Raw genomic sequence first — 26,466 nt, 5'->3', positions numbered from 1 at the left:
TAACATGAGATTAGCAAAAGCGACCTCAAGGGTTGTGCCAGTGGAATCGAACTTCCCCTGCCATTGTATGTGTTGTACGTCGCCGCGTTTGAGAACGAGGAGATTTTGTCTTGACCGTGTGTACGCAAAGCAAGCCTGTCGAGTTCCTCCACAATCCTAACAAGGAACTCGTCGAGTAAAATGATGTGTCTTTTCCGACGAGTTCCTCGGTCGTGTGTACGAGGCCAGACCATTATGCAGGTAAAGGACCTGGCCAGTTTTTGCGATTCGGCACTGCGTAGATTTAACTGACAATTGCGCGGTCGTACGATGTGGCTCCAAAACAAAATTGGCGTCCTTTTTTCCCCACAAATAGAGCTTTCTTTTGGTGGTATTTGATCACCTCTGCGGTTTTAATTTTTTGCGCTATAAACAAAAATAGAGCCTCAATTTTGAAAAAAATGCTATTTTTTTACTTTTTGTTATAATTAATATCTCTCAAAAAAGATATAAAAAAACTGAATTTTTTCTCAGTTTAGGCCGATACATATTCTTTTCCCCTTTTTTTTGGTAAACAAGCATTTATCGATTGGTTTGTGCAAAATTTATAGCGTTTACAAAATAGGGCATAGTTTTATGGCATTTTTATTAATATTTTTTTTTACTACTAATGGCGGCGATCAGCAATTTTTGTTCATGACTGTGACATTGTGGTGGACACATCGGACAATTTCGACACATTTTTGGGACCATTGTCATTTTCACAGCGAAAAGTGCTATAAAAATGCACTGATTACTGTGAAAATGACAATTGAAGTTTAGGGGGTAACCACTAGGGGGCGCTGTAGGGGTTAAGTGTGACCTCATGTGTGTTTCTAACTGTAGGGGGCGGGGCTGGACGTGTGACATCATTGATCGTCGTTCCCTATATCAGGGAACAGACAATCACTGACATTGCCACAGTGAACGGGGAAGGTGTGTTTACACACACCTCTCCCCGTTCTTCAGCTCCTGTGACCGATCGCGGGGACACCGGCGGCGATCGGGTCCTCGGGTGCCACGGGCGTGGTCACGGAGCTTCAGAACCGGGTCGCGTGCGCGCGCGTGACCCACAGCTGGGCTCATAAAGGCGACGTACCTATACATGCCTGTGCCCAGCCGCGCCATTCTGCTGACGTATATCAGCGTTAGGCGGTCCTTAAGAGGTTGATAGCAGATTAAGCATACAAGGTCACATTTAGTATTATTAAGTACAATAGATCCATATATTGGGTGCAAGAGATTAAAATGTAGCATTTCCCTCGCCCTTTCCAATCTACAGCAGTTAAACATATAGGTTATGGTGAGCAGTGTTAATTTTGTCGACGAAAATATTTTCGTTGCCTAAATTAACACTATTTTAGTCGACTAAAATACAAATAAAACTAAAAGAATTCAAATGACTAAAATATGACTAAAACTAAAATGGCATTTTAGTCACAAGACTAAAATACGACTAAAACAAAAATGGCATTTTAGTCAAAAGAATTTGACTAAAACTAAATTGAAAATTGACATCAAAATTAACACTACTCTGCTGGTCATTTCTAAATTGGCAACACAATTCCATCCAGAGCCAATAATAATAGCACATTAAAGTTTAAACATGTATTTCACTATTGCACTATTGCACTACCGCATAAGGAAAAGTAGGGAGAATCTACTAAGAGGCTGAAAGAGAAAAAAATTAGGAAGTTAAGAAAAAAGGCTTTTCTTAAATTATTTTAAAATATTTAATGCTGGTAATATATTCAGGTAATATGTGCAAAGGTATTACAGCCAATTGAGTTTACAGTTTTGTATTTTTTTTTGTATTCTAACCACTTCAGCCCCCGGAAGAATTTGCCCCCTTAATCACCAGGCCATTTGTTGCGATATGGCACTGCGTTGCTTTAACTGACAGTTGCGTGGTTGTGCGATGCTGTACCTAAACAAAATTGACATGGGGTATTTTATCACCTCTGCGGTTTTTATTTTCTGCGCTTTAAACAAAAAAGACTGACAATTTAAAAAAAAAACATATTTATTTTTTTACTTTCCGCTATAATACATACCCCGAAAAAAAAATATATAAAAAAAATGTATTCATCAGTTTAAACCAATATATATTCTTCTACATATTTTTGGTAAACGAGATTTTAGCTTCCGGCACTGCGTCGCTTTAACTGACAATTGCGCGGTCATGCGACGTAACTCCCAAACAAAATTGACGTCCTTTTTTCCCCAGAAATAGAGCTTTCTTTTGGTGGTATTTAATCTCCTGTGCGGTTTTTACTTTTTGCTATAATAAATATCCCATTTTTTTAAAAAATATTTTTTTTTCTCAGTTTAGGCCGATACGTATTCTTCTACATATTTTTGGTAAAAAACAAAAAAATCGCAATAACCTGGTTTGCGCAAAAGTTATATTGCCTACAAAATAGGGGACATAATGATTTTTTTTATTTTTTTTTTACTAGTAATGGTGGGGATCTGCGGTTTTTTTCGGGACTGCGACATTATAGCGGACACATCGGACACTTTTGACACATTTTTGGGACCATTCACATTTATACAGTGAACAGTGCTATAAATATGCATTGATTACTGTATAAATGTGAGTGGCAGGGAAGGGGTTAACCACTAGGGGGCGGGGAAGGGGTTAAATGTGTATCCTGGGTGTGTTCTAACTGTGGGGGGAGGGGGGTGACTGGGGGAGGTGACCGATCTGTGTCCCTATGTACAAGAGATACAGATCGGTCTCCTCTCTCCCTGACAGGATGTGGAGTTCTGTGTTTACACACAGAGCTCCACGTCCCTGCACAGTTACTGGGCAATCACGGGTGCCCGGCAGCCATCGCGGCCGCCGGGCACGCGCACTGTGTTCCCAGTGCATTCCGCTTGCCGTCATTTGACGGCGGGCAGATGTTAGGTGGTTAAGGAACTTTCAATAATTTGAAAGCTGTCATAAGGAAGGGGGGCACTCAAGAGGTGAGGGAGGGGCTGAAACAGGTTGGGCACAACCATCAATCCATCCCCCAATGCTGGGTGCTAGCTGTCTGGTCCTGGACTTTTCTTTCTGCCCCACATCTAATCACTTTTCAAAGCTTGCCTCCTCCACCTTTGCAACTTCTCCAAAATGCACCCCTTCCTAACCAATGACACCAAAAAAGTGCCTAATACACTCTCTGGTTATCTCTCGCCTCAACTATTGCAACACCCTCCTTGTTGGCTTTCCTTTAAATAGGTTATCCCCCTTTCAGTCCATTATGAATGCTGCTGCCAGACTCATGTACCTTACAAACCACTCAATGTTTGCTACCCCTCTCTGCCAATCCCTCTATTGGCTGCCACTCACCCAACAAATGAAATTCTAAATACTAACAACTTACAAAGCCATCCACAACTCAACCCCTTCTAAATCACTAACCTAGTCTCAAAATACCAACCTACTCGTTCTCTTTGTTCCTCCCAAGACCTCCTGCTCTCTAGTTCTCTTGCCATCTCCTTGCATGCCTGCCTTCAGGACTTCTCCCGAGCCTCTCCCATCCATTGGAATTCCCTACCCCAATCCGACTATCTTCAACTCTATCCACTTTTAGGCGATCCCTTAAAAAAAATTCTCTTCACAGAAGTCTATCCTGCCTCCACCTAACATACTTTTATTTTCTCCTTTAGCTCATCCCCCAGAGTTATTAACTTGACCCTCCCTTTTAGATTGTAAGCTCTAACGAGCAGGGCACTTTGATTCCTCCTATATTGAATTGTATTGTAACTGTACTATCTGCCCTCACGTTGTAAAGCGTTGCGCAAACTGTTGCCGCTATATAAATAATAATAATAATAATAATCATAAAAAGCTACAGTTTCTGTTCAGGTATTCTAACAGCTGCAGGTGCCGTTGTTCTATCGAGAAATGCCCTCTGTCATCAGTAGTTATCAAGTTTGTAATTTTCAAGTTTGTAAGCAATATCTTTTAGTAATCCTTCACAACTCCCATATACTATATGCATGATTTATAATGTTCCTCGGTAATATCAGCGGTGTGCACTTTGGTGTTGGTGGATGCTTGCAGAAACATTTAACTCCAGAAAGATATAAAAGTTACCAATTCATGCAGTTATTTATAAAAAAAATATTAAAGTGAACATTGCTTGAAAGGCCATCTTTCAATCTAGACCCAATCTCCTATGTAAAAATGCAGTAAATAAAATAAAATAAAAAACATGCTTAGTTGTCTCTTGTTCAGCCAGCGGGAAAATCAAGAAAATCGCTTGGGGGGCTGCATGCTCAATAGTGTAAATGAAAACATTTCCTGCTACTGCCTACTGTATTTTGACAGTCGGTGTTCTATCGAGAAATGCTTCCAATGGGCCTGCGCATGTGCAGTACGCAATGTCACTCCAGCTGGTGTGACGTTAACGCTGCACATGCACAGATCATTGGAGGCAGTATTCGACGATCTGCTAATTTTTTCTGCATTTTTACATAGAAGATTGGGTCTAGATTGAAAGAAGGCCTTGTTCACTTTAATATTTTTTGAATACATAACTGCATGAATTTTTTACTTTTATATCTTTCTGGAGTTAAATATTTCTGCAAGCATCCACTTTTTACCAACGTATTCCCTGTCTCAATGCAGTAATACATTAGCCGTGTGGAGGCAGAGAACTAACACCAAAGTGCACACCGCTGATATTACTGAGGAACATTATAAATCATGCATATAGTATATGGGAGTTGTGAAGGATTACTAAAAGATATTGCTTACAAACTTGATAACTAAATGGTTTCAATAGCATAAGCACAGCATGCAACAGGACCTGGTGTTAGCGAATATAGAGTCTGTGTAACTGGTCTCCTGGGCTAAGTGTTAAAAAAAAGTCTACTGTATTTTTTTACATTTAAAATGCAAAACCTGGACTGCTACATTAAGACAAATGTATCATAAGCAGCCTGAAAATCTTAAAGGCAAGAGATGATGGGGTTCTGTTTGCTTCAGAAATGCTTCCCTACCTATACAAGGCTACAGGAATAAAAAAGTAGGTGAAGCTGGTCAAATACAGATCAGAAGGAAGTCAACTGAAAGTCAACTGCATCTTCAATACACAGGGGGCTTAGCTCTGGTGCATGAGATCCCGGTGTTTAGGTGCAAGCATAAGGAACAGCCCACTATTAGCAGTTGGGTAAACTATATGAGAGGAGTCATTTCAGGCATTTGTCCCTGGGAACAAATTGACCTAAACATTACTACCACTAAATGTCCAGCCCCATCAATGTCACAGCAACTCTCAGCTTTTAAATCAAATGTTTATTAAACGAGACATGGGAACACAGTTCACAACAGCCATGGTTACATGAGAATGACGGAAAATCAAAGACATCAGGTAAGGTTCAACAACCCAACAGAACTTGGATTAAGCAGCTATACGCAAAGATACAAACATTCATTTCGCTGAGACGCCTATATGAGCTGTCCTACGTTGGTTCGTAAGGGATATGGTTGTGAGCGCCTCTCCTGAGTTGTTGCTTTAGACTCACACCGGGTCCGGAAGGCATCCCAGAACTGCAGTTGGCAGTGCAAACATACTAAAGAGGAGTCAACTCTTAGCTTTTCTTAGAGTTTAACAGGCTGAAAGTAGGGTCACTGGACAGGGCACCTGTGCCTCCCCCTGCAGCTAAATGCCTCAATTTCATGCACCAGATAAAATTGCCCAGTGTACATGAGGTCTAATTCTAAATGATCTCAGAAGCATCTCAAACTGATTTAAAAAACATACATCAAACTGGTCAACAGTGGTCCTTACTGGATCATCAGTTCTTCTAAAAATCTGTTAAAACGTGGACTGTGTGAAATGACTGGATCTTGAAAAATATATATATATATATATTGAATGTGGCTGATAAGCAGTTTAGTAACTACCAAATCAATGCTATTTTTATAAAGCATCTCTAATTTAATAAAGCATAGTACCTCTAAATATCATTTTTTTTTTCATTTGTCTCATTTCAGCAGTATACACAGTATGAAGCCACGGCATTACAAAAAATCCAAAATATGTATAGCATCAACACAATTTGGATAAGCCCCCCCAGAAAGGAAATTGTTTGTTGGTTGGGGCAAAGTTAAGGGATAAAGTCTCATGGTCATTTTCTGGCATTCTATGCAAGTTACAGCTAGGATAAATCCATCAGTAATAAACAGGACAACATTAAGAACTGTCAAATCTGCTCTTGAATGCCTGCCCAGTTAAATTTATAGAAAGCAATTATTCTCAATTGCCTCAAAGTATCTTTATGCAGTGTTCATTATATGAATTTACCAAGCACTGTATGACAACAGATTGCATACATTACATTTTACTCTACAGCACATATCCAAATCGGAATTAAAATTACGGGTACATTTAACATGTTAATGTAAAAAACACAGTAATCCCATATAACATACGTCATCTCCAGTGTCCTAATGCCTAACTATAGATTTTTTTTGTCAAGTCTTTAGTTCCCGTTCTTGTGCTCCCATGATAAGAAACAGGGGGAGCAATTTAAACCAGGACAAAGCATCACAGACAAGTAAACACAGCAAAAGATCCAGTAGACGCCCTTAAAGGGGTTGTAAATGTTAATTTTTTCTTTTCTAAATAGGTTCCTTTATGCTAGTGCATTGTTGGTTCACTTGCCCTTTCCTTCGATTTCCCTTCTAAATGTTTTTTTTTTCTTTTTTTACTTTGTCTGAATTTCTCACTTCCTGTTCCTCCTCAGCAAGCTGTTCAGTAAGCTATTCTGGCTGACTTTCCACTGCCCAGATGATGGTGGAAAGCTTACTGAGGAGAAACAGGAAGTGAGAAATTCAGACAAAGAAAACAATTTTTTAGAAGGGAAATTGAAGGAAAAGGTAAGTGAACCAACAATGCACTAGCTTAAAGGAACCTATTTAGAAAATAAAAAACAAACCTTTAGTCCCCTTTCACACTTATACGACTTGTCTCACGATTTTGGACTGCAAAATCGTATCACAAGTCATTCTCCATTATTTTCAATGACTACTATTCATACTGGCACGACTTTAAGTTGTGCCTACTTCAGAGTAGTCCTTGCACTACTTTGGTCTGATTTTGATGCCACTTACACAGGCATTCATTGAAATCGCGGCCGCGAATCGCAGCAAAATCGTGGTAAATTCACGGCCGCGAAATCGCGGTAAAATCGCGCGACTTTGAAGTCGTACAAGTGTGAAAGGGGGCTTACAACCCCTTTAAGACAAAAATCTGCCGCTCGGTTGGCTAACAATTGGATCCTGTGTACGAGGCTTAAGTCTAACCCCACATTTTCTTGTTTTGTCTGCATTTGAGAGATTTCTTATCACTGTGATTAAGTGATAAGTTATTCTACTGTAACTTATGTTTTAATAACCTACAGTAGTTCTGTTTTAGTGTATTGTAACGATTGCCCATTGTTTACCCTGACATTGATATGATTGCTTATGCATTGTAATGATTGCCATTTAGTTGCCACATGTTGTCCCAACATATTTTTACTAGAATTTAACCCCACTGCAGTCTTTTCACTATCAGAACCTGCAGGTATTATCACAGATTTAATCCCATGGCATACTATGTGCTCTAACATTTACCATTAATTCTATTGAATATACACTGTATACTATTTATGTAATACAGTATATATTCAATATATAGATTACAGATTTTTTTTTTACATATGGAGAAGGATGTGCTAACAATTTGCCCCAGTTGTCAAATAGGTATGCCACTACATGTTATACCTGCAACTTAGAAAAGTACTACACAGTATGAAGGGTTAGTACGGACAGTACTAACACTGGATACATTTGTATGTTTGTCTATAACTGTTCAGCAGTAATGTTTTCCTTTCACATCATAAAGGATAGGAACATGAAAAACATTTTCTATAGCATCGCCTAAATGTCAAGGTGAAATCTTTTCCTACATAGCTCTCCAGTCAACGTTATTTGTTCTGTTAATGATTTACTGTTCATTCGTGGGAACTATTCCATATATTTCACCCACAATTTACTGTAACGGTTCCTTTCCCACAAATATTAAAAACAAATTTACTTTAGATTGTGTTTGCATGAGGGCTAAGAAATGGATAAAGACTTCAGCTTCATGGAGGCTAAAAAAAAAAAATGAAAACACTTATTTTAAAATTCTATTCAAGTGAAAAAATTACCCTTTACATTATATTTCTTTCATTCTACTATGACAATTTTTGCTGGTAATATAAAGTTCTGCTGCACCAGATTTCTGAGGTCAATAAAAATGGTGATAATGGAAATGATTTGCTACATATAAAAACATATTCAGAGGAATTCTAGAAAGTACTTCTAACACTTTTCTGTAAGCATGGCCCATTTAAAACGGCCGTGTCAGATTATTAAATCCCTGTTGCCAGTTCTAGTGGCTTTATGAAAATGTGCAACAGATTCAAGTAGTTCTTAATTTTACCACTTTTACAAAATAGCGCTATTGCTGCAATAAATGTAAAAAAAAAAAGAATACTTCCAGTTCATAGATAATGAAACTGGAGGAAATTAAAACCAGCTCCGATTTGGCATACAGAGACAGGCAGAGAGCCTGTCTTTGTACTTTGTGTACCATGGTGGCATGTTTGCTCCCACTCGTGATGCCTCAACTTTCAATAGTTGGTAAGGACGCTGTGGACTTCACAGCCAAAGAGCTTCTAGCAAACAGTGTGAGAGGTAAGTGAATGAATCCGCGCAATAGAAAACAAAATATTGCCAGTGGGAAAATATGTATATAATTCCAATGAAAGAATTCCAGTGAAAAAATGATATATGTGGGGTTTAATGCCCAGCAGGGGATTTAATAAAGCATCTGCCTCTACGTGTTTATTCCACCTAAGTGGAATAATGGATGGGTAAAATTAAGGTGTAGAAATGGCACTACAAAACCATAAATAATTAGTGAGAAAGATTAATGTGATAACTAATTAAATAAATAAAAAATTAATAAGTATGCAATCCTACAATAAAGGTGATATTATATAAATAATCATATACACTAGTCTACATGGGCTTCGGTCCTCAATACCATACATAATATGGGCGCCGTAATAGGAATAGGACACGAGCGATTTTTATGATAAAAAGGAAGTAGCAGTGACGCTCTGGGCGATCCAGATGACGCCAGGTCGACGAAACCGGTCGAGCAAACAGACAGAATGTCACAACACACTTCCGAAAATCGTATTTGTCAACATGAAATGCTTTACTGATTCTGCCTAAATGTGAGTACCTAGTTTTTACTAATAAAGGAAACTAATTTAAAAATGGTATCACTCTATTGGGAATCCTTCTCTCCTGCATATGAGTTAATACTGGAAGCATCACCAGGAACACAGGGGGACAAAATATCGCCAGAGTGCTGCACAGGGGCTACACTGTGAACGCTTTTCACCCCTAGCGGGGGTGGAGAATCTGGTGAGTGCGGGCCACATAAGAGCACAGCTGGAGGGGTCACTGTGTGAAATACGTTAACAGTACAGCACTTGGCACAAGGCACTTTTGAAACTCAGCAACTTGATACAGAGATCACAATTATTCACCCATTGTATATGGACTTTTATATACCGTATACAGCATTAACACTTGTGCACAATTGGATTTTTTATGTCATTTTTTTATGTCATTTATTAGGATTCATTTTTATTTATATAATATCACCTTTATTGTAGGATTGCATACTTATTAATGTTTTATGTATTTAATTATTTCACATTAATCTTTCTCACTAATTATTTATGGTTTTATTAAGGTAGCGCCATTTCTACTCCCTAATTTTACCCTTCTAGCAAACAGTGACATTTACAGTTGGAGGAGCTTGATGAGGATTCAGAGACACTAGTTCCCCATCAGGTACACTTTATCCTTGTGAATGACAGCAGACATTCCCCCACTGCCTTCGATCATTTACAAGGGGAGCTGATCTGATGGGGAACTAGTGTCTGTGAAGTTCCATCAGGCTTTCGTTTAGTCACCCAGCTACAAAACTCTGTGGTTACTGTGTGACAGTGGAATCAGTGGGGGGGGGGGGGGCTCAACTGCACAGAGGATTAAGTGTATGTATAGATACTCCAGCCTCATTTCCCCCTCAGCATACAGTGCTTGCCCCTAATTCATGTACTTCATGTAATTCATGCATCTCAAGTAAATTTCATACTAAGAAAATGGACCCCTGTTTCAGAGCTTCTTGTAAAAGTATCAGTTATCAACAAGAAATATTGATAGTCAGCAGCTGTGGGCTGGAGCATAAACATCTTTATGGGTTGCTGGTTGCAATTATTTTTAATTGATTTAATTTAAATGGTGGCAATTTAGGCTTCCTGTGTTTGGATATACATTTCAGCCTCTAAAGGGAGCTTTACCAATGCATCCTAGTCAGGGCCGATCCTAGGGTCACAGACGCCAGGGTGCAGAAATATTTCTGGTGCCCCCACATGGGCATGGTCATCTTACTAACTCCTCCCCTTTACACATGTTTCTATGGCTACAACTCAAACACAGAGATGCTCCCCTAAGAAGTCTTAATTAGCGTCCCCCGACAGAGCCCCCCACAGCAGGTGTCCCCCATCAGAGCCTCCCAGCAGGTGTCCCCCATCAGAGCCACCCAGCAGTTGCCCCCCATAGCAGTTGCCCCCATCAGAGCCCCCCCCCACAGCAGGTGTCCCCCATCAGAGCCCCCCCACATCAGGTGTCCCCATAGATCAGTACTTGTCCAATAGATCCATGTATCTTGTGCGTGCTGGGAGCAGAAGCACATTACAGGGGGCAGGGCATACGTGGCATCTTTGGTTACTTGGAGGGTGGCACTCGGAGAGCATTTCTGGGAGTGCACGGGATGATTGGCAGCAGCTCCGGCCAACCCAGAAGCCTCTCATCACACCGCCTATGGGAAAAGAGCCGACACATGCAGAGGGGCAGACAGGAGACTGCTCCATGCACACCGGACAGAATTAATTAGTGGAGCCCAGTGCTCCGCTGTGTATGTGTTCTGGTAATAGGCTCCGCTGTGGTACCCAGTCCGGATTCCAGGGACAGCGGGAGGTATGCGCTCTTGTCGGTTGCCAGCAGAGAGAGCAAGCAGGATGGGGAACCGCAGCACCCGCTAAATGCGCTCTGCCTCTGGTCTCAGACAAGGAGGAGGGAGGGGAGCACTTTGAAACTTTGGCGCCCTCACCTCTGCGGCGCCTGGGTGCGGAGCACCCCGTGCACCCTGCCTAGGATCGGCCCTGATCCTAGTTGATAATTGCACATTCAACTTACAAATATCTCTATTGTATATATTGTGCACTTTCCATAGAGCAGTTATAGATATGGCTTGAGGTGGAGAAGAGATATGGGAAGCAACTGAAGTATTCAGTGTCTCTTGGATTTTACAGTATTCTGAAAAACCTTTGACATTGATCAGCAGTTGTTCCCTTTTAGTCATCGAAAACACCAGGAAACATCCAAAAGCAGCACAGATCACAGAAGAGTGTGTTGAAGGTTTTACTTATACAGTACAAGTGCTTAGTTTCAAGTATAGCTAAACCCAAGAGGAAAAATTGAATTTATTGCAGCTTACCATTTCTTATTACTAAGCATTGTAGTTAATAGAAAGTTTTTTTTATATGTATTTAGTGACTTAAAAACAATGTGACAAACAGCTTTCTGCAGTGTTCACACTCAGGTGCTCCCCACCCCCAGGTAATGGCTGCTCACCTCTGAGCGTGTGACCTCACACCTAAGTTTGGTCAAACACGCTTATAAATCACTTTAGGGATTCTAGGCAGGCATGTTTTTATATAGTATAATAATTTACATTAATATATATTTACAGCGGTGTGTAACATACTGTATATCACAGTATAATTTACAGATAAAATATATTTCATTCGTTTTAATATGGGAAGATTTTTGGGTGAGATAGATTAATTTAATTTAATTGACTTTACATTGTATATGAGACGTGATTAGTGTTAGCAGCTGTCACTTTTACTTTGTTGATCATATTTGCACAAGGTAGCTTGCAAGATTCTCACAATCCAATGTAATTCTAAAATAAAGATATATTGTTGAGTTGATATCTAGAAAATGGCTAACTAAAACATAAAATGATGTGAACCTTTGATTTAAAAATAATCCTGAGGAAGACCTCTCACCATCTTGAAAATGGCTTTTTTTTCAGTTAGACATTGTGGGGGGAGATTTACTAAAAATGGAGCACTCAGAATTTGTTGCTCTGAGCATGGTAGCCAATCAGCTGTTAATTTTAGCGTGTTCAATTAAGCTGACAATAAAACCTGGAAGATGATTGGTTTCTATGCAAAGTTATTCCAATCTTAGTAAATACCCCCATCGTTTTTTTATTTTTTATTTTTTTTAAAGTCATTGTGACAGTAATGGTGAGTGCAAATATCTTCAACAAAGCCCCATATAGCAGTGAAACACAAGAAGGGTTCAAATTCTTCCTCATGCCATCCAAACCTGAACAGAGAAGTTATGGCAAGACTACATTTCACAAAGAAAACAAAGTCAGGCTATGGCTATCATTATTTCAACCCGTTGTTTTTATTTTATTCTTGCTAGTAAGAGATGGTAGTATTTAACCTGACCCAACAACAGAAATACCCCCCCCCCCTTCATTCTTTTTTGCATGTGTGCCATATATAAAACGTAATATTTGGGATTTTAAAAATAAACAAGATTATTGTGGTAAGATTTCACTGCCATTGTTTATGGCTCTATTCCATCTCACAATGGAGCTGTGGAGTATTTATGTCCAACTTTGGAAATAAAGGGCCAGATCCACAACGAGCGGGCGCAACGTAACTTTTGTGATTTAAGTTACACCGCCGCAAATTACACAAGTTAGTGCCCGATCCACAAAGCACTTACCTGGAAATTTGCAGCGGTGAAACTCAATCCGTCCGGTGCAAGGCGGGCCAATTCAAATGGGGCGAGTCCCATTTAAATTAGGCGCGCTCCCGCGCCGGACGTACTGCGCATGCTCCTATTTTCCAGACGTGCTTTGCGTTACGTTGCGCCGAGTTTTGTGAATCGCGACGGGTAAAAAAGAGATGCGGCGGGGAAAAAAAATGTTTTAAAAAGAAATTTGACAGCTACGCGGGAAAGACAGGTATACTTTTACATGGTGTACTAACTTTACACTTTGCAAAAGCAGCCCTATCTTTGCGACGGCAAACTAACACTTACGGAGACTTAACAAAGGGAAAAAGCTTTGTGGATCTCCGTAAGTGCTAATTTGCATACCCGACGCTGGATTTCGACGAGAAATGCCCCCAGCGGCGGCCGCGGTACTGCACCCTAAGATCCGACAGTGTAAGTCCATTACACATGTCGGATCTTAGGGATATCTATGCGTAACTGATTCTATGAATCAGCCGCATAGATAGAAACAGGGATACGACGGCATATCAGCAGATACGCCTGCGTATCCCTTTTGTGGATCTGGCCCAAATATTCCTTTCTTTAAAGTAGAAGCTCAGGCTTTCTAACATTTGCTTTTGAAATTCTGCCACCACTACTGCCCCCCATCACACTGTATGCAATTAAACAAAAAAAAAACCTATGTAAGCACATGCTTTTCCTTGTTTTCTTATGTGATACCTTGACCGATAAGCCCCAGCAGCTCTGTATGAGGCATGACTGGTTGGAGGAGACTCTTTCCCCCTTTAATTGATGCCAGTGGGTGACATCACTGCTGTGGAAAATTACACCCTGTTGTTGCACATCACACAAAGGTGCTAGGACTTAGAGGTCATGTGATTGCATAGGAATAAGAGGAAAAGAAAGGTATCTATATATGTGTTGTGTTTAATCATACGCAACGCAATGGGGGGGGGGCATCAGCATTTAAAAATTGGATGTTTTATAGCTTCTACCTTAGGGGCAGGATAATTCTGACCATGGCAAGAGTGCGGACCTGAGAAGAATTCTCATCTATGTGGAATGGTTTAACACTTCCATCTAATTGAAACATACATTTTGGGTGGGATAACTTTTCAAAGATTAGTTGGTATACACATTTTAACAATATATTAGTTTATGTTTGCTTATTGCATGACCCATTTCTATTGATGTCATTAATGAAGAGAACAATGTACCATCCACTTTCATGTTCAGAAATCAGTTTGCTGTGCTTTGAGATGACTTCTCCACTGGGCATAGTTTTTCAAATGGCAGGCAGTTGCTGCAGTATTAAGTACAAACCCAATCACTAAAACTTCACATATGTTGAATTATTTTCAAAAGTATTTATTTTTTATTTTTAAATCTCAGGCCCCGTACACACGTCCGAGGAACTCGACGGGCAAAACACATCGTTTTGCCCATCGAGTTCCTTGTGAAGCCGCCGAGGATCTCGGCGAGCCGAAATTTCCCATTGAACAACGAGGAAATAGAGAACATGTTCTCTATTTCCTCGCCGAGGTCCTCGTGTGCAACCAAAAATGCTATTTTTTAATTTTCCATGCACGTAGTAACACAGGTCTATTAAAAAAAAAAACTTCTCTTGTATACTTTCTATATAGTATTTTGAAATGCTGAGTACTAACCCTGTAAAGCCTTTTTTGTTGAACACATTAAAATTTTTATTTACCATCACATATAAAGATGGAAATTTGCTTATAGTTCCAGTTGTAGAATTAGCATATTTCAGGTTATACTGCAGACAGAACTGACTTAACTTTAATCACATTCTTCTTGAATTATTCAGATCAACAGCAGTCAAAAAACACGAAAACTAAAGATTTCTTTCACTTTGAAATAAGCAATGCTAAGCTAGCAAATATTTGTCCTAGTTTCACTCTCCCTGTTTGTCTCTAAATAATTATGGGTATGTGTGTAAGCATGACTGGAAATGTTTTTATCCAAAGACCCTCAAAGGCCTATTGTTAAGGAACTGTGTGAATCCAGAAACATTCACTGATTTCCGGATCTGAAATGCACTCCAGAGCCTTCACCAGATATAAATCAAAGTGTACAGCAAGTAAATTATGTAATTCTCCCAGGAAAAATGATTTACACATATTCTAACGGTTGTGAGTACGAAATTAGACATTTTATTTCATGGATGACTACACATGTGCATATGTTATACAATGTTCTCGTCAATATCAATATACTATATTAGTAGAACAATAAGACCCCTATCAATAATAATAAAAACATATTGAAAACATAATCTAACTTTACACTTATATACATTTTATGATATAATATTGTACAGAATGTAATAGCTGGTATGAATGAGGATTAATATAGGATCAGCAGCCTAACAATTTGAATACTGCCTCTAGGTTATAACTTAAAGATGTTGTTGTAAGTCTCCTCTTCTGGGGCCCCCCACTGGTGCACTTAGGTCCCCCTTTTCCCTGAGGAAGTTTTGATGTTGAAATGCATATGGTGAGACAGTGTGACATAATTACATTCAAAACTCTATCTGTATCTGCCAATATCAAACTTGTTTTTAACAGCGGATGATTTTTGAATAGCAGTTTCATAGTTCTGTGTTGCACTATGAATATGTAAGTTCTCTTTGGTTTTATTTGCTTAATATATTTTAAGCTATTTGTGAGCATTGTCTGTCTTTTTGGAGCCTTACATTATTTAAGGCCTGCTTGGGAATCCAAAGTGAACGAAGAGTCACCACCTGAGAATACCGTAGTGGATGTATTCAATCACATTTTGACCTGTTTGTAATTTGGGGGATAATATTATACTGTGAGCTGTATTTCATGAGGTGGGACACTCTGGATGGTCAACTGTGCATATGTTTGTGACTATGGCTGATGGGAAGATAAAGATTTCATTATTTTTATTATACATTTATTTAACCACTTGCCGACCTGCTGCCATCATTATACTGATATTGAGCCTTTTAAATATGGTTTTGTTACTTTACACATGCCTAAAATGTCCCATGCTGTGTAATTTAACATTATGCACATAATTTATAACCATAGACATTTGTATTAATTATTTAATAGTTAGCTACTTGTCTCTCACTGACTCATGTGTGGCTATGTCACTTACTCTAGTTTTCTCAAATCAGCCACAGTGATTTAAGGTATTATTAGTTGGCCTCAGCCTTTACTTGCCATGTTTTTAGGTCTCGCTTTAATAAGGGTGCATTTACATCCCTGCTGGGGCTCTCACAGGGTGCCTGTGAAGTGAATGCACCCTAAAGGAACTGTTCACAGTTCTGCTTTTCTAAAGTAATTAAATGGTTGTTATCATTAACCACTTAAACCCCGGACCATTTGGCTGGCCAAAGACTAGGCCACTTTTTGCGATTCGGCAATGCGTCGCTTTAACTGACAATTGCGCGGCAACTGCGACGTGGCTCCCAAACAAAATATATGTCCTTTTTTTCCCCACAAATAGAGCTTTCTTTTGGAAGTATTTGATGACCTCTTATTTGTTGCGCTATAAATAAAAATAGAGCGACAATTTTGAATATTTTTTTCTTTTTGCTATAATAAATTTCCCCCAAAAATACATAAAAAACATTTTTTTCCCTCAGTTTACTTAGTGTCCTAAGGAGTGATTCTAACTGTTAGGGGGCTTGGCTATTAGTGGAATGTCACTGATCACTGTTCCCAATGAGAGGGAACAGACGATCAGTGACATGTCACTAGGAAGAACAGGGAGAAGGTGTGTTTACACTGACATCTCCCCGTGCTTCAGCTCTGTGACCTGATCGCGGGACACCGGCGGACATTGAGTCGGCGGGTCCCGTGGGCACGGTTATGGAGCTCGCGTCAGGGTCCCGAGCGTGCCACCGGCGGCACTCGTGCGACCACGCGCCAAATTAAAGGGGATGTACATATATGCCCATTTGCGCAGCGGTGCCATTCTGTCAACGTAAAAACTCGTGCAGCGGTCGGCAAGGTCAATTATACTTTTACAGTACAACTACGTCATGCCACACCCTACCTGTCCCTCCCCCATCCACCATTCTATAGAATAATTGCATATGGTATTTATATTGTTTCAAACTGTATCTCAACCTATGGACAACAGATCTCAGTAAATATAGTTTAGTGCATGCACTCTTGCACTCTCTGCAGACCAAAATAACCATAATAGATAATAGCAGTCTTATCATGATTTACTTAAACATTTTTTGGTTATCATTGGTTACATTGCATATGCACACATTGTATGCATTGTATCTAAACCCCATCATTGGGACTGTTTTTAAACAGATGTTAAAATAAGAGAGTGAGGGTATAAATTTCACCTTTTCTTTCAGCTGTAAAAAGCAAATCCAATGGGTCATGTGACCTGGAGCCAAATAAGCAGTATTCAGGAGTAACAAGATCAGCAGAGTTATCACTGTCTACAAACCAGAAATGTAAAACCATGTGACCTAACTTGCTGGATCTCCTCTCCCTTTCCCCTTCCCTCATTAAATATTTATAGGTAGATTCAGTAAGAGTTAGGCCGGCTTATCAGTAGATAAGCCGACCTAACTCAGAATCTACGCCGACTAATGTTTAAGTGTATGCTCAAACAAAGATACGCTTAAACATATCTAAGATAGTACGGCTTGTGCCGTCCTATCTTAGATTGCAATATTTGGGATGGCCGCTAGGTGGTGCTTCCATTGCGGTCGGCGTAGAATATGTAAATGAGTTGATACGCCGATTCACGAACGTACACCCGGCCAACGCAGTACTTTTACGCCGTTTACGTAAGAGATAGGCTGCGTAAAGTTAGAGCTAGGCCCTATTGAAATAGTAATGTCAGGTATGGCCGCCGTTCCCGCTTCGAAATTTGTTTTTTTTACGTCGTTTGCGTAAGTCGTCCGTGAATCCGGATTTACGTAGTTTACGTCCACGTCGAAATCAATAGGCCCGCGCGGCATACTTAGCCGCAATGCACACTGGGAAAAATAGGCGCCCGGCGCATGCGCAGTTCGCAAACAACGTAAAAAATGTAAGGTCAGGCCCCATTAACATACAACATGCCCCCCTCAAACACATTTGAATTTGGCGCCCTTACGCCTGCCCGCTTTAGGCTACGCCGCCGTAACATAGCAGGCAAGTACATTGTGAATCATGTACTTGCCTCGCTAACTTACGGCGGCGTAGCTTAAATTCCTTAAGCTACGCCGCCGCAAAGTTACGCCAACGTACCTGAATCTACCTATATGTATTCCAATTGTTAAAGCGGATCTCCCATGCAAATACGTTTTTTTTTGGGGGGTAGTTAAATAGCTAATTCTAGGGCTTAAATAAACTCACGTTTCTCATGTTCAACGTCCGCGCCTCTCTCTTTCTGTCTGGAATATACACTTATATTCCTTTCTGTTTTCCGTGGCCATTTTCACTGTGGGCATTAGAATCCCACGAGCAGGGACTTCCTGGTTGCGGTGATGCTGTAATCCCAGCATCCACCGCTCGATCTCGCGCATGCGTACTCGCAGCAGGGAGCAGCGGCGTCAGCGTCTCTGTTGCCATAACAATGGCAGGCGTTACCGCCCCTGAGGTAAACCCAGCCTCATATAACAATACAGGTCACTTCCTGGTCCCCGAAATCGCGCGATGTTTCCTATAACAGGTCAGAATCTGATCACAAGGGAGCTCTGACACAAGCTCCCAGAACACACTGCGCTGTCCAGGAAAAGATCAAATGCCCGAGAAAAACCTGAAGTCTGCAGACCGGAAGGAGGACTAATATATCTGGTACTGTAAATTTTTGCTAAACAAAAATTTCCGTTTGTGCAATGTTTAGTAGCAGCAGTAATCTTAAAATGATCTTGAAATTCGGGTGGAGCTCCGCTTTAATATAATTTATTTCTGCTGTATTGATAAGGAAATGATCAATATATCTATACCCAGAGCAGTTCTCACTATCTCTGCTAGGAAAGTCTATGAATTTTGAACATTTTTCTATTTATATCTTTAGAAAGAATGCTTTACTTCTTAGAAACAGAATTCTGAAATTTACTAAATGCATTTGAGCATCCTGAAAGCCTCACATTATCTGCAGCATATCTTGTATTGTACCTTTTTCTCTGATGTTCACTAGTTCCAATCCTTACAGTAGGTGAGAAATTCCCTTGATCTCTGAACTGGTATTTCGAATCCTCCTCGTTGTCTGATGTATAGTTCTTATTAATCCTAGCACTTTTAGTTGGATTCAGTGGATCTACGCGCTTGTGCTTGGACTTCTCTTCATCTTCTCTTGGAGTTGTGCTACTTTTAGATTCTGAAACCTGTGTCTGTAGTCTACGCTGGTGTGTGGATTCATTTTCTGCAATGTCTTGCTCATTAGTTTTAGGTTGTTTCAGTTTCAGATGTGGCATCTGAACTGTGTTGCGTCTGAGTGACCTTTGTAGTAGATACTCATCATCGGAGCTGTCTGAGGTTGTGATGTCACTGTTTAAACTGCAGAATAAATTGATATTCATATAAATGGTTACTTTTGTTTATTATATTTAATATTTTTGAAATGTCATGTCATATCATGCTACTATATCCATGTATATAGATGTTTGGACAAATAACAAACTGATAACAAAAGCAGGACTAAGGTAAAATAATTCAAACTAATGCCACGTACACACGATCGGTTCATCCGATGAAAACGGACCGATGGATTTTTTCATCAGATATCCGATGAAGCTGACTTTCATCAGTCTTGCCTACACACCATCAGTTAAAAATCCGATCGTGTCCAACACGGTGACGTAAAACACAACGACGTGCAGAGAAAAATGAAGTTCAATGCTTCCGAGCATGCGTCGACTTGATTCTAAGCATGCGTGGATTTTTGACCGATGGTTTTCCCCACAGACGATCGTTTTTTTTATCGTTTTTTTAACCATCAGAAAATTTTAAAACAGGTTCTATTTTTTTTCACCGATGGGAAAAAAAACGATGGGGCCCACACACGATCGGTTCGTCCGATGAAAACGGTCCATCGGTCCCTTTTCATCAGACGAACCGATCGTGTGTACAGGGCATAAGAATTTAAAGCAAAATCACTTAATCTTCAACGTGATTTAAAAAGCATATTCTAATGTGCTATTCCTTAAGGTCATTCCAAGAATAAAAAAATGATGTATGCGTAACACTATGAATATTAACACCTACCAAATGATTACAGTGCTTTGAAAAAGAATTCACACCTCTTGAAATTTTCCACATTTTGTCATGTTACAACGAGAAACGTAAATTTATTTTATTGGGATTTTATGTGACAGACCAACACAAAGTGGCACATAATTGTGAAGTGGAAGGAAAATGATAAATGGTTTTTCAGTTTTTTTACACATAAATATATGAAAAGTGTGGCGTGCATTTATGTTCAACCCCCCCCCCCCCCCCCCCGAGTCAATACTTTGCAGAACCACCTTTCAGTGCAATTACAGTTGCAAGTCTTTTTGGGGATGTCTCTACCAGCTTTGCACATCTAGAGAGTGACATTTTTGCCCATTCTTCTTTGCAAAATAGCTCACGCTCTGTCAGATTGGACGCAGAGCGTCTGTGAACAGCACTTTTCAAGTCTTTTCACAGATTCTCAAGTGGATATAGGTCTAGACTTTGACTGGGGCAGTCTAACCCTTGAATATACTTTGATCTAAACCATTCCATTGTAGCTCTGGTTGTATGTTCAGGGTTGTTGTCCTGCTGGAAGGTGAACCTCTGCCCCATTCTCAAGTCTTTTGCAAACAAACAGGTCTTCTTCTATGATTGCCCTGTGTTTGGCTTCTTCCATCTTCCCATCAACTCTGGCCAGCTTCCCTGTCCCTGCTGAAGAAAATCATCCCACAACATAATGCTGCCGCCACCATGTTTCACGGTGGGGATGGTGTGTTCAGGGTGATGTGCAGTGTTAGTTTTCCGCCACACATAGCGTTTTGCTTTTAGGCCAAAAAGTTCAATTTTGGTCTCATCTGAACAGAGCACCTTCTTCCACATGTTTGCTGTGTCCCCCACATGGCTTCTCGTAACTACAAACAGGAATTCTTATGGCTTTCTTTCAACAATGGCTTTTTTCTTGCCACTCTTCCATAAAGACCAGATTTGTGGAGTACACGACTAATAGTTGTCCTGTGGTCAGATTCTCCCACAGTTACCATGGGCCTCTTGGCTGCTTCTCTGATTAATACTCTCCTTGCCTGGCCTGTCAGTTTAGTAGGACGGCCATGTCTTGATAGGTTTGTAGTTGTGCCATACTCTTTTCATTTCCGGATGATGGATTGAACTGTGCTCTGTGAGATGTTCAAAACCTGGAATATTTTCTTATAACCTAACCCTGCTTTAAACTTCTCTACACCTTTATCCCTGACCTGTCTGGTGTGTTCCTTGGCCTTTATGATGTTGTTTGTTCACTAAGGCTCTCTAACAAACCTCTGAGGGATTCACAGAACAGCTGTAATCTATGAGATTAAATTACACACAGTTGGACTCTATTTACTAATTAGGTGACTTTTGAAGGCAATTGATTTCACTCAATTTTAGTTAGGGGTATCAGAGTAAAGGGGGCTGAATACAAATGCACGCCACACTTTTCCGATATTTATTTGTAAAACTGTTTGAAACCCATTTATCATTTTCCTTCCACTTCACAATTATGTACCACTTTGTGTTGGTCTAACACATAAAATCCCAATAAAAAAAATTACGATTTGGTTGTAACATAACAAAATGTGAAAAATTTAAAGGAGTATGAATACTTTTTCAAGGCATTGTATGTAGTACCCCTGAGCATTTAGTGTTTTGATTCTATATTATCTTGATATTAATCACATGGTCTCCTAATCATATTCAAAGTAACTGAGACAGGGAGATACAAAATCCTTAATGCGTTTCCTAGACCACAGGTCTACTTCCTCAGTAGAAAGATGAGAGCTGGATATTGGAATAGCATAGTATCAGCATTAGTTTTAAAATCATTTAAAGCACTTATGGGTGCAGCAATTGAAGATTTTCCCAATAAAAAGATGTCAAAGAGGGAGTCAAATGGCTTCTTCCCATTACATCCACCGTTTGCCATCGAGTGTCCTCTATTGTCCCATCTTTGTGCCCTTTAGATGCGAAGAGTGCCCCTGTGACTTTTGTGGTGAATCTAGTCGCGCTGCGCCGTGCTGACTGGCTCCCGCTGTCTTCTGGGAGCCGAGTGTTTCCCAGAAAACAATGGGGGGGATGGGATCTGACGTCCTGCCCGCAGTCTACCCACAGACTGTGTGGCCGGAAGTGGGTGCACCCCCCTCCCCCTGAAAGGTGTCAAATGTGACACCGGAGGGGGGAGGGTTTCCGATTTGCGGGAGTGGAGGTGGAGGGTGGAGCTCCTCTTTAACTTATGAGAACCCTTTATCCCAAAAGGAAAATTAAAACCTGTTAGGCCGAGTACTCACGAGCAAACATGTCCGTTCGAAATGTCCGACGGGCTGTTTCCGGCGTACAAGGCTGTTTTTTCATTTGGCCCGCTGGCTTGTACACACCAGCGGACGATATTTCCCTGCGGACCTGAACGTGTGCACGTAATCCACGTTTGACGTCACTATAAAGGGAAAGGCCAAAGTCAATGGCGACGCCCTCTGTTCCGCTTTTGCTAGTTACGGCTTTGCTCGTGTTAGTGAAGGTTTGGTTAGAGCTGATTCGCGCTTCTCGGTCTCCAGGCTTTAGCAGGTAGTATTTTCTCGTTCAGTGCGTGTGCTTGTGGGTACGTAGTTGGCATTCGGGTACAGGCGTGCAGTTCGTTCTGCTTAGCAGATTCGTACTGTGCGTTCGTATCTGTGTGTCGTGCGTTCTTTGCAGGTACCACTGGATTTGATTGTGCTTTCTGTTGGAGTGTGTTCTTGACTGACCAGCCGGCCGGTTTGAAGCCATGATGGAGCAGCAGCGTCAATTTTCGCGAGTTGGTGCTGTTTATGGGATGGCTGCTGGATATGTTCATTATTCCAGTACTTTGGCCAGAAACAGGGGGCGGAGGCGTTTCTGGACCAAGAATTGGTTGCGCCAGCGTGACCAGTTCTCACATATGCCTCTGCTTAGGGAACTCCAGGAGAATAATCCTAATGACTATAGGAATTTTCTCCGCATGACGGACCCCGTATTCAACAGTCTGCTGGATCTTCTGTCCCCCTATATCACGAGGCAGGACACTGTGATGCGCCAAGCCATCACGGCCGAGCAGAGGCTTATTGCCACGTTGCGGTACCTGGCGACTGGGAGGAGCCTGCAGGACCTCAAGTTCTCGACAGGCATCTCTCCGCAGGCGCTTGGGGTCATCATACCGGACACGTGTGCTGCCATCATTAAAGTTATGCACGAGGAGTATATGAAGGTAAGTTTCCTCATTTTAACCTCACAATGTGTCTTTAATAATGTGGCAAACTAACTTTTTATTTTATTTCCCAGATATGCTGTGTGTTTAACTAACGTTCCCTTTTCTCACTATGCATGTTGATATCAGCTTTTACATGTTCTTTTTATTTTGGCCTACCTGCATATTTTGATCTTACCCAATATTAACCTGTCCAGCATGCTATCTTCGGGCCAACCCCCACCATGCCACTTTTTATTTATTTTTTTGTTTTCTAAAAACAGTTTAAACACCCCCCCCCCCCCCCTTCAAAGTGTTTTTGTCCCCATCAGAGGGCTGTGGAGTCTCTTATTAATTAAGTGGGCCTATATATTTGTGCCCCGAAATTCTCCCTTCATAATTTGCAAATGCTATTTTAAAAATGTAAAGTTGCACAAGGATGCTTGTATGATTATGTTTGCAATGTTTATGTGCCAAAGTACTAAATCTCTTTTTTTGTTTGTCCCCACAGCTACCCTCCACACCACAGGAATGGCAGTCTGTGGCTTCCCAATTTGCCGAGCGGTGGGATTTTCCTAACTGCGGTGGAGCAATAGATGGGAAACACGTCCGCATTGTGCCCCCACCCCACTCGGGGTCCTACTATTATAATTACAAGGGTTATCATAGTATAGTGTTGATGGCGGTGGTGTCGGCACAGTATGAGTTTCTATATGTGGACGTGGGGAAGAATGGCCGGATGTCAGATGGGGGAGTGTTCGCACGGACTGATTTCTATGATCGTCTCCAAACTGGTGGTCTGGCATTGCCACCAGATGAAGATAATGTGGAAGGACTTCCGTTTGTGTTCCTAGCGGACGAGGCTTTCGGCCTTGGACCTCACCTAATGCGGCCTTTTCCCCAGAGGACCCTCACCTCAGAGAGGATTGTGTTCAATTTTCGGTTGTCCAGGGCTCGGAGGGTAGTCGAGAATGCCTTTGGGATCCTCAGCAACCGGTTCCGCCTGTTCCTGACATCGATACATTTGGCGGAATATAAATTGAACACCGTTATATTTGCCTGCTGCATTTTGCACAATTTTCTACGCAGGCACTCCCAGACGTACCTAGCCTCCATGGGCTCTGAGGCAGGACTACCCTCAGAGAACATTCCTGGCCTGGACACTGGTCGCGCTGGCTTGGCCCCCCAATCTGCTCGTGAGGTACGCGACAAATATGTTGAGTACTTCATGGGTCGGGGGGCCATTGCTATGCCAGATCATATTTCTTTCTAATTCGGCCCCCAAAGAAAGGAATATTCTCACAACTAATAAATAATTAGACCATTGGACTTTATACAGTTGTTTGTCATTACTGCTTTTTCTCTATTTTTCTGTCTTCCAGGTTATCTCCAAAAATAGTGCACTTCTAGTGCCAAATTTACTTACTCAGATGTATTAACTAACCACATTTGCACATTATTCACTCATCTACAAACTGGGTATTGAGTCTAGAAATAAGAAGCCACTCATTTTTCTGCTTTTGATGTCTCATTTTTTTTTTTTTATTTTAGTCATTTTTTAAAAAGAAATGTGTATTTTTAGGCAGAAAACATTTCCTGCAAATTCTTGAGACAAAATATAGGCTTTTAATTATTTATTTTTTTGTCTTTATTGACAGTGATTATCAATAATAATGATCGAAACACAATGTAAGAATAATTTCACTGAAACTATACGCAAGAATTTTTGGGCTTGTCATTTGTTTGTGTCTAATTTTTTAAACAAGATTTTAACACAACACAAAATTTTTTAATTTTTTTATAAAAATTAGTTAACTTCTTTCTTTAGGTGAGATTTATTGTTCGTTTTGTGATCTGAAACTGGAAACATTTACAAACCAAAAAAGATCAACACCAAACAAAAATTTAAAAAAAGAACAGCAGTCAGTCATATGGATGGTGTGCTTTCACACTGGAACACGCCAAAATTTCTAAATGCACACATTCAGTGAAAACTCGCCAAATGTCATTGGTTAAACAGACAAATGGCCACATGTGCTATCTGACATCATGGGTGATCAATGTCTGTGTTTTGTGGGAGCAAACCCTTCTTCCTCTCAACTACTTGAGGATCGAGGAGGGGTTTGTACCCACAAAGCACAGACAATAGATAGTCTGTGATGGCAGATAGCACATATTGGCACACTGTGTGTGCATTTAGAAATTTTGGCGTATTATAAAGTACAAAAATTAAAAAGGGTTTTGTGGGCGGGGGATGGGCGGGGGATGGGCTTCTGTGGTTCAGTCTTTGACACGGCCCATCATGTCAATGATATTTTTGTAATTTTGTTCGATGACTAGCATCCTTTGTCGCATGTTCTCCATTTCCGTGCTACACTCTGAAATGACATTTCGCACATTCTGCTCCATGACTAGCATCCTTTCCCGCATAATGTCCATTTCCGTGCTGCACTCCATTAGTTGCTGTATAATGATAGAAGCACTTGCACGTGAAAATTGTGCTACTCCATCTTCATCCCCTAAAAATAAACAAATTGGCATTCAAAATATGTAAATAATTTCCAGCCTATCTGCATATGTTTGGCCCTATTAATATAGGGGTGACACTGACCTGATGGCCTGATAATTTCCACATCCCCAATTTCTTCATCTTCTATCACTCCTCCTTCTTCCACCACCTCCCCATCATCTTCTATCACTCCTCCTTCTTCCACCACCTCCCCATCATCTTCGACTCCTCCTTCATCCATCAATCCACCTTCTTGGAATTCGCCAAATTGTTGTTGCGCCACTTGCCCTTCATCTGATATCAATTCTAAGTCCAAAATAACTTCTTCCTCCTCTCTTCCTTCCTCCTTTCTTCCTTCCTCTTCTCCTTCCACATCCTCTTCTCCTTCCACATCCTCTTCTCCTTCCACATCCTCTTCTCCTTCCACATCCTCTTCTCCTTCCACATCCTCTTCTCCTTCCACATCCTCCTCTCTTCCTTCCCCAGCCTCCTCCTGCTCAACATGTGGAGGTGTTTGATTTTCCGGGTGTCTGGCCCTCTCTGCCTCCTCCAATTGCTGGCGTCTTCTTTCCCCTATAAGAAATAATAAAAAACAAAAGGTATACTCATCAGC

General features: G+C 40.7%; 1 protein-coding gene across 2 annotated transcripts in view; it reads right to left on the bottom strand.

Moving 5' to 3' along the window:
* LOC120931379 (tetratricopeptide repeat protein 24-like) overlaps positions 1-26,466 on the bottom strand; it is a 160,381-nt gene that overhangs the window by 64,075 nt on the left and 69,840 nt on the right. For both annotated transcript variants that reach the window (XM_040342759.1, XM_040342760.1), the window contains exon 8: positions 19,078-19,458. In XM_040342759.1, the coding sequence (XP_040198693.1) occupies positions 19,078-19,458 (381 nt within the window). The remainder of the gene's footprint in view (positions 1-19,077; positions 19,459-26,466) is intronic.

This window comes from Rana temporaria, chromosome 3 (genome assembly GCF_905171775.1).
Source record: "Rana temporaria chromosome 3, aRanTem1.1, whole genome shotgun sequence".
Lineage (NCBI taxonomy): Eukaryota > Metazoa > Chordata > Amphibia > Anura > Ranidae > Rana > Rana temporaria.
This window is presented reverse-complemented; position numbering and strand designations above follow the sequence as displayed.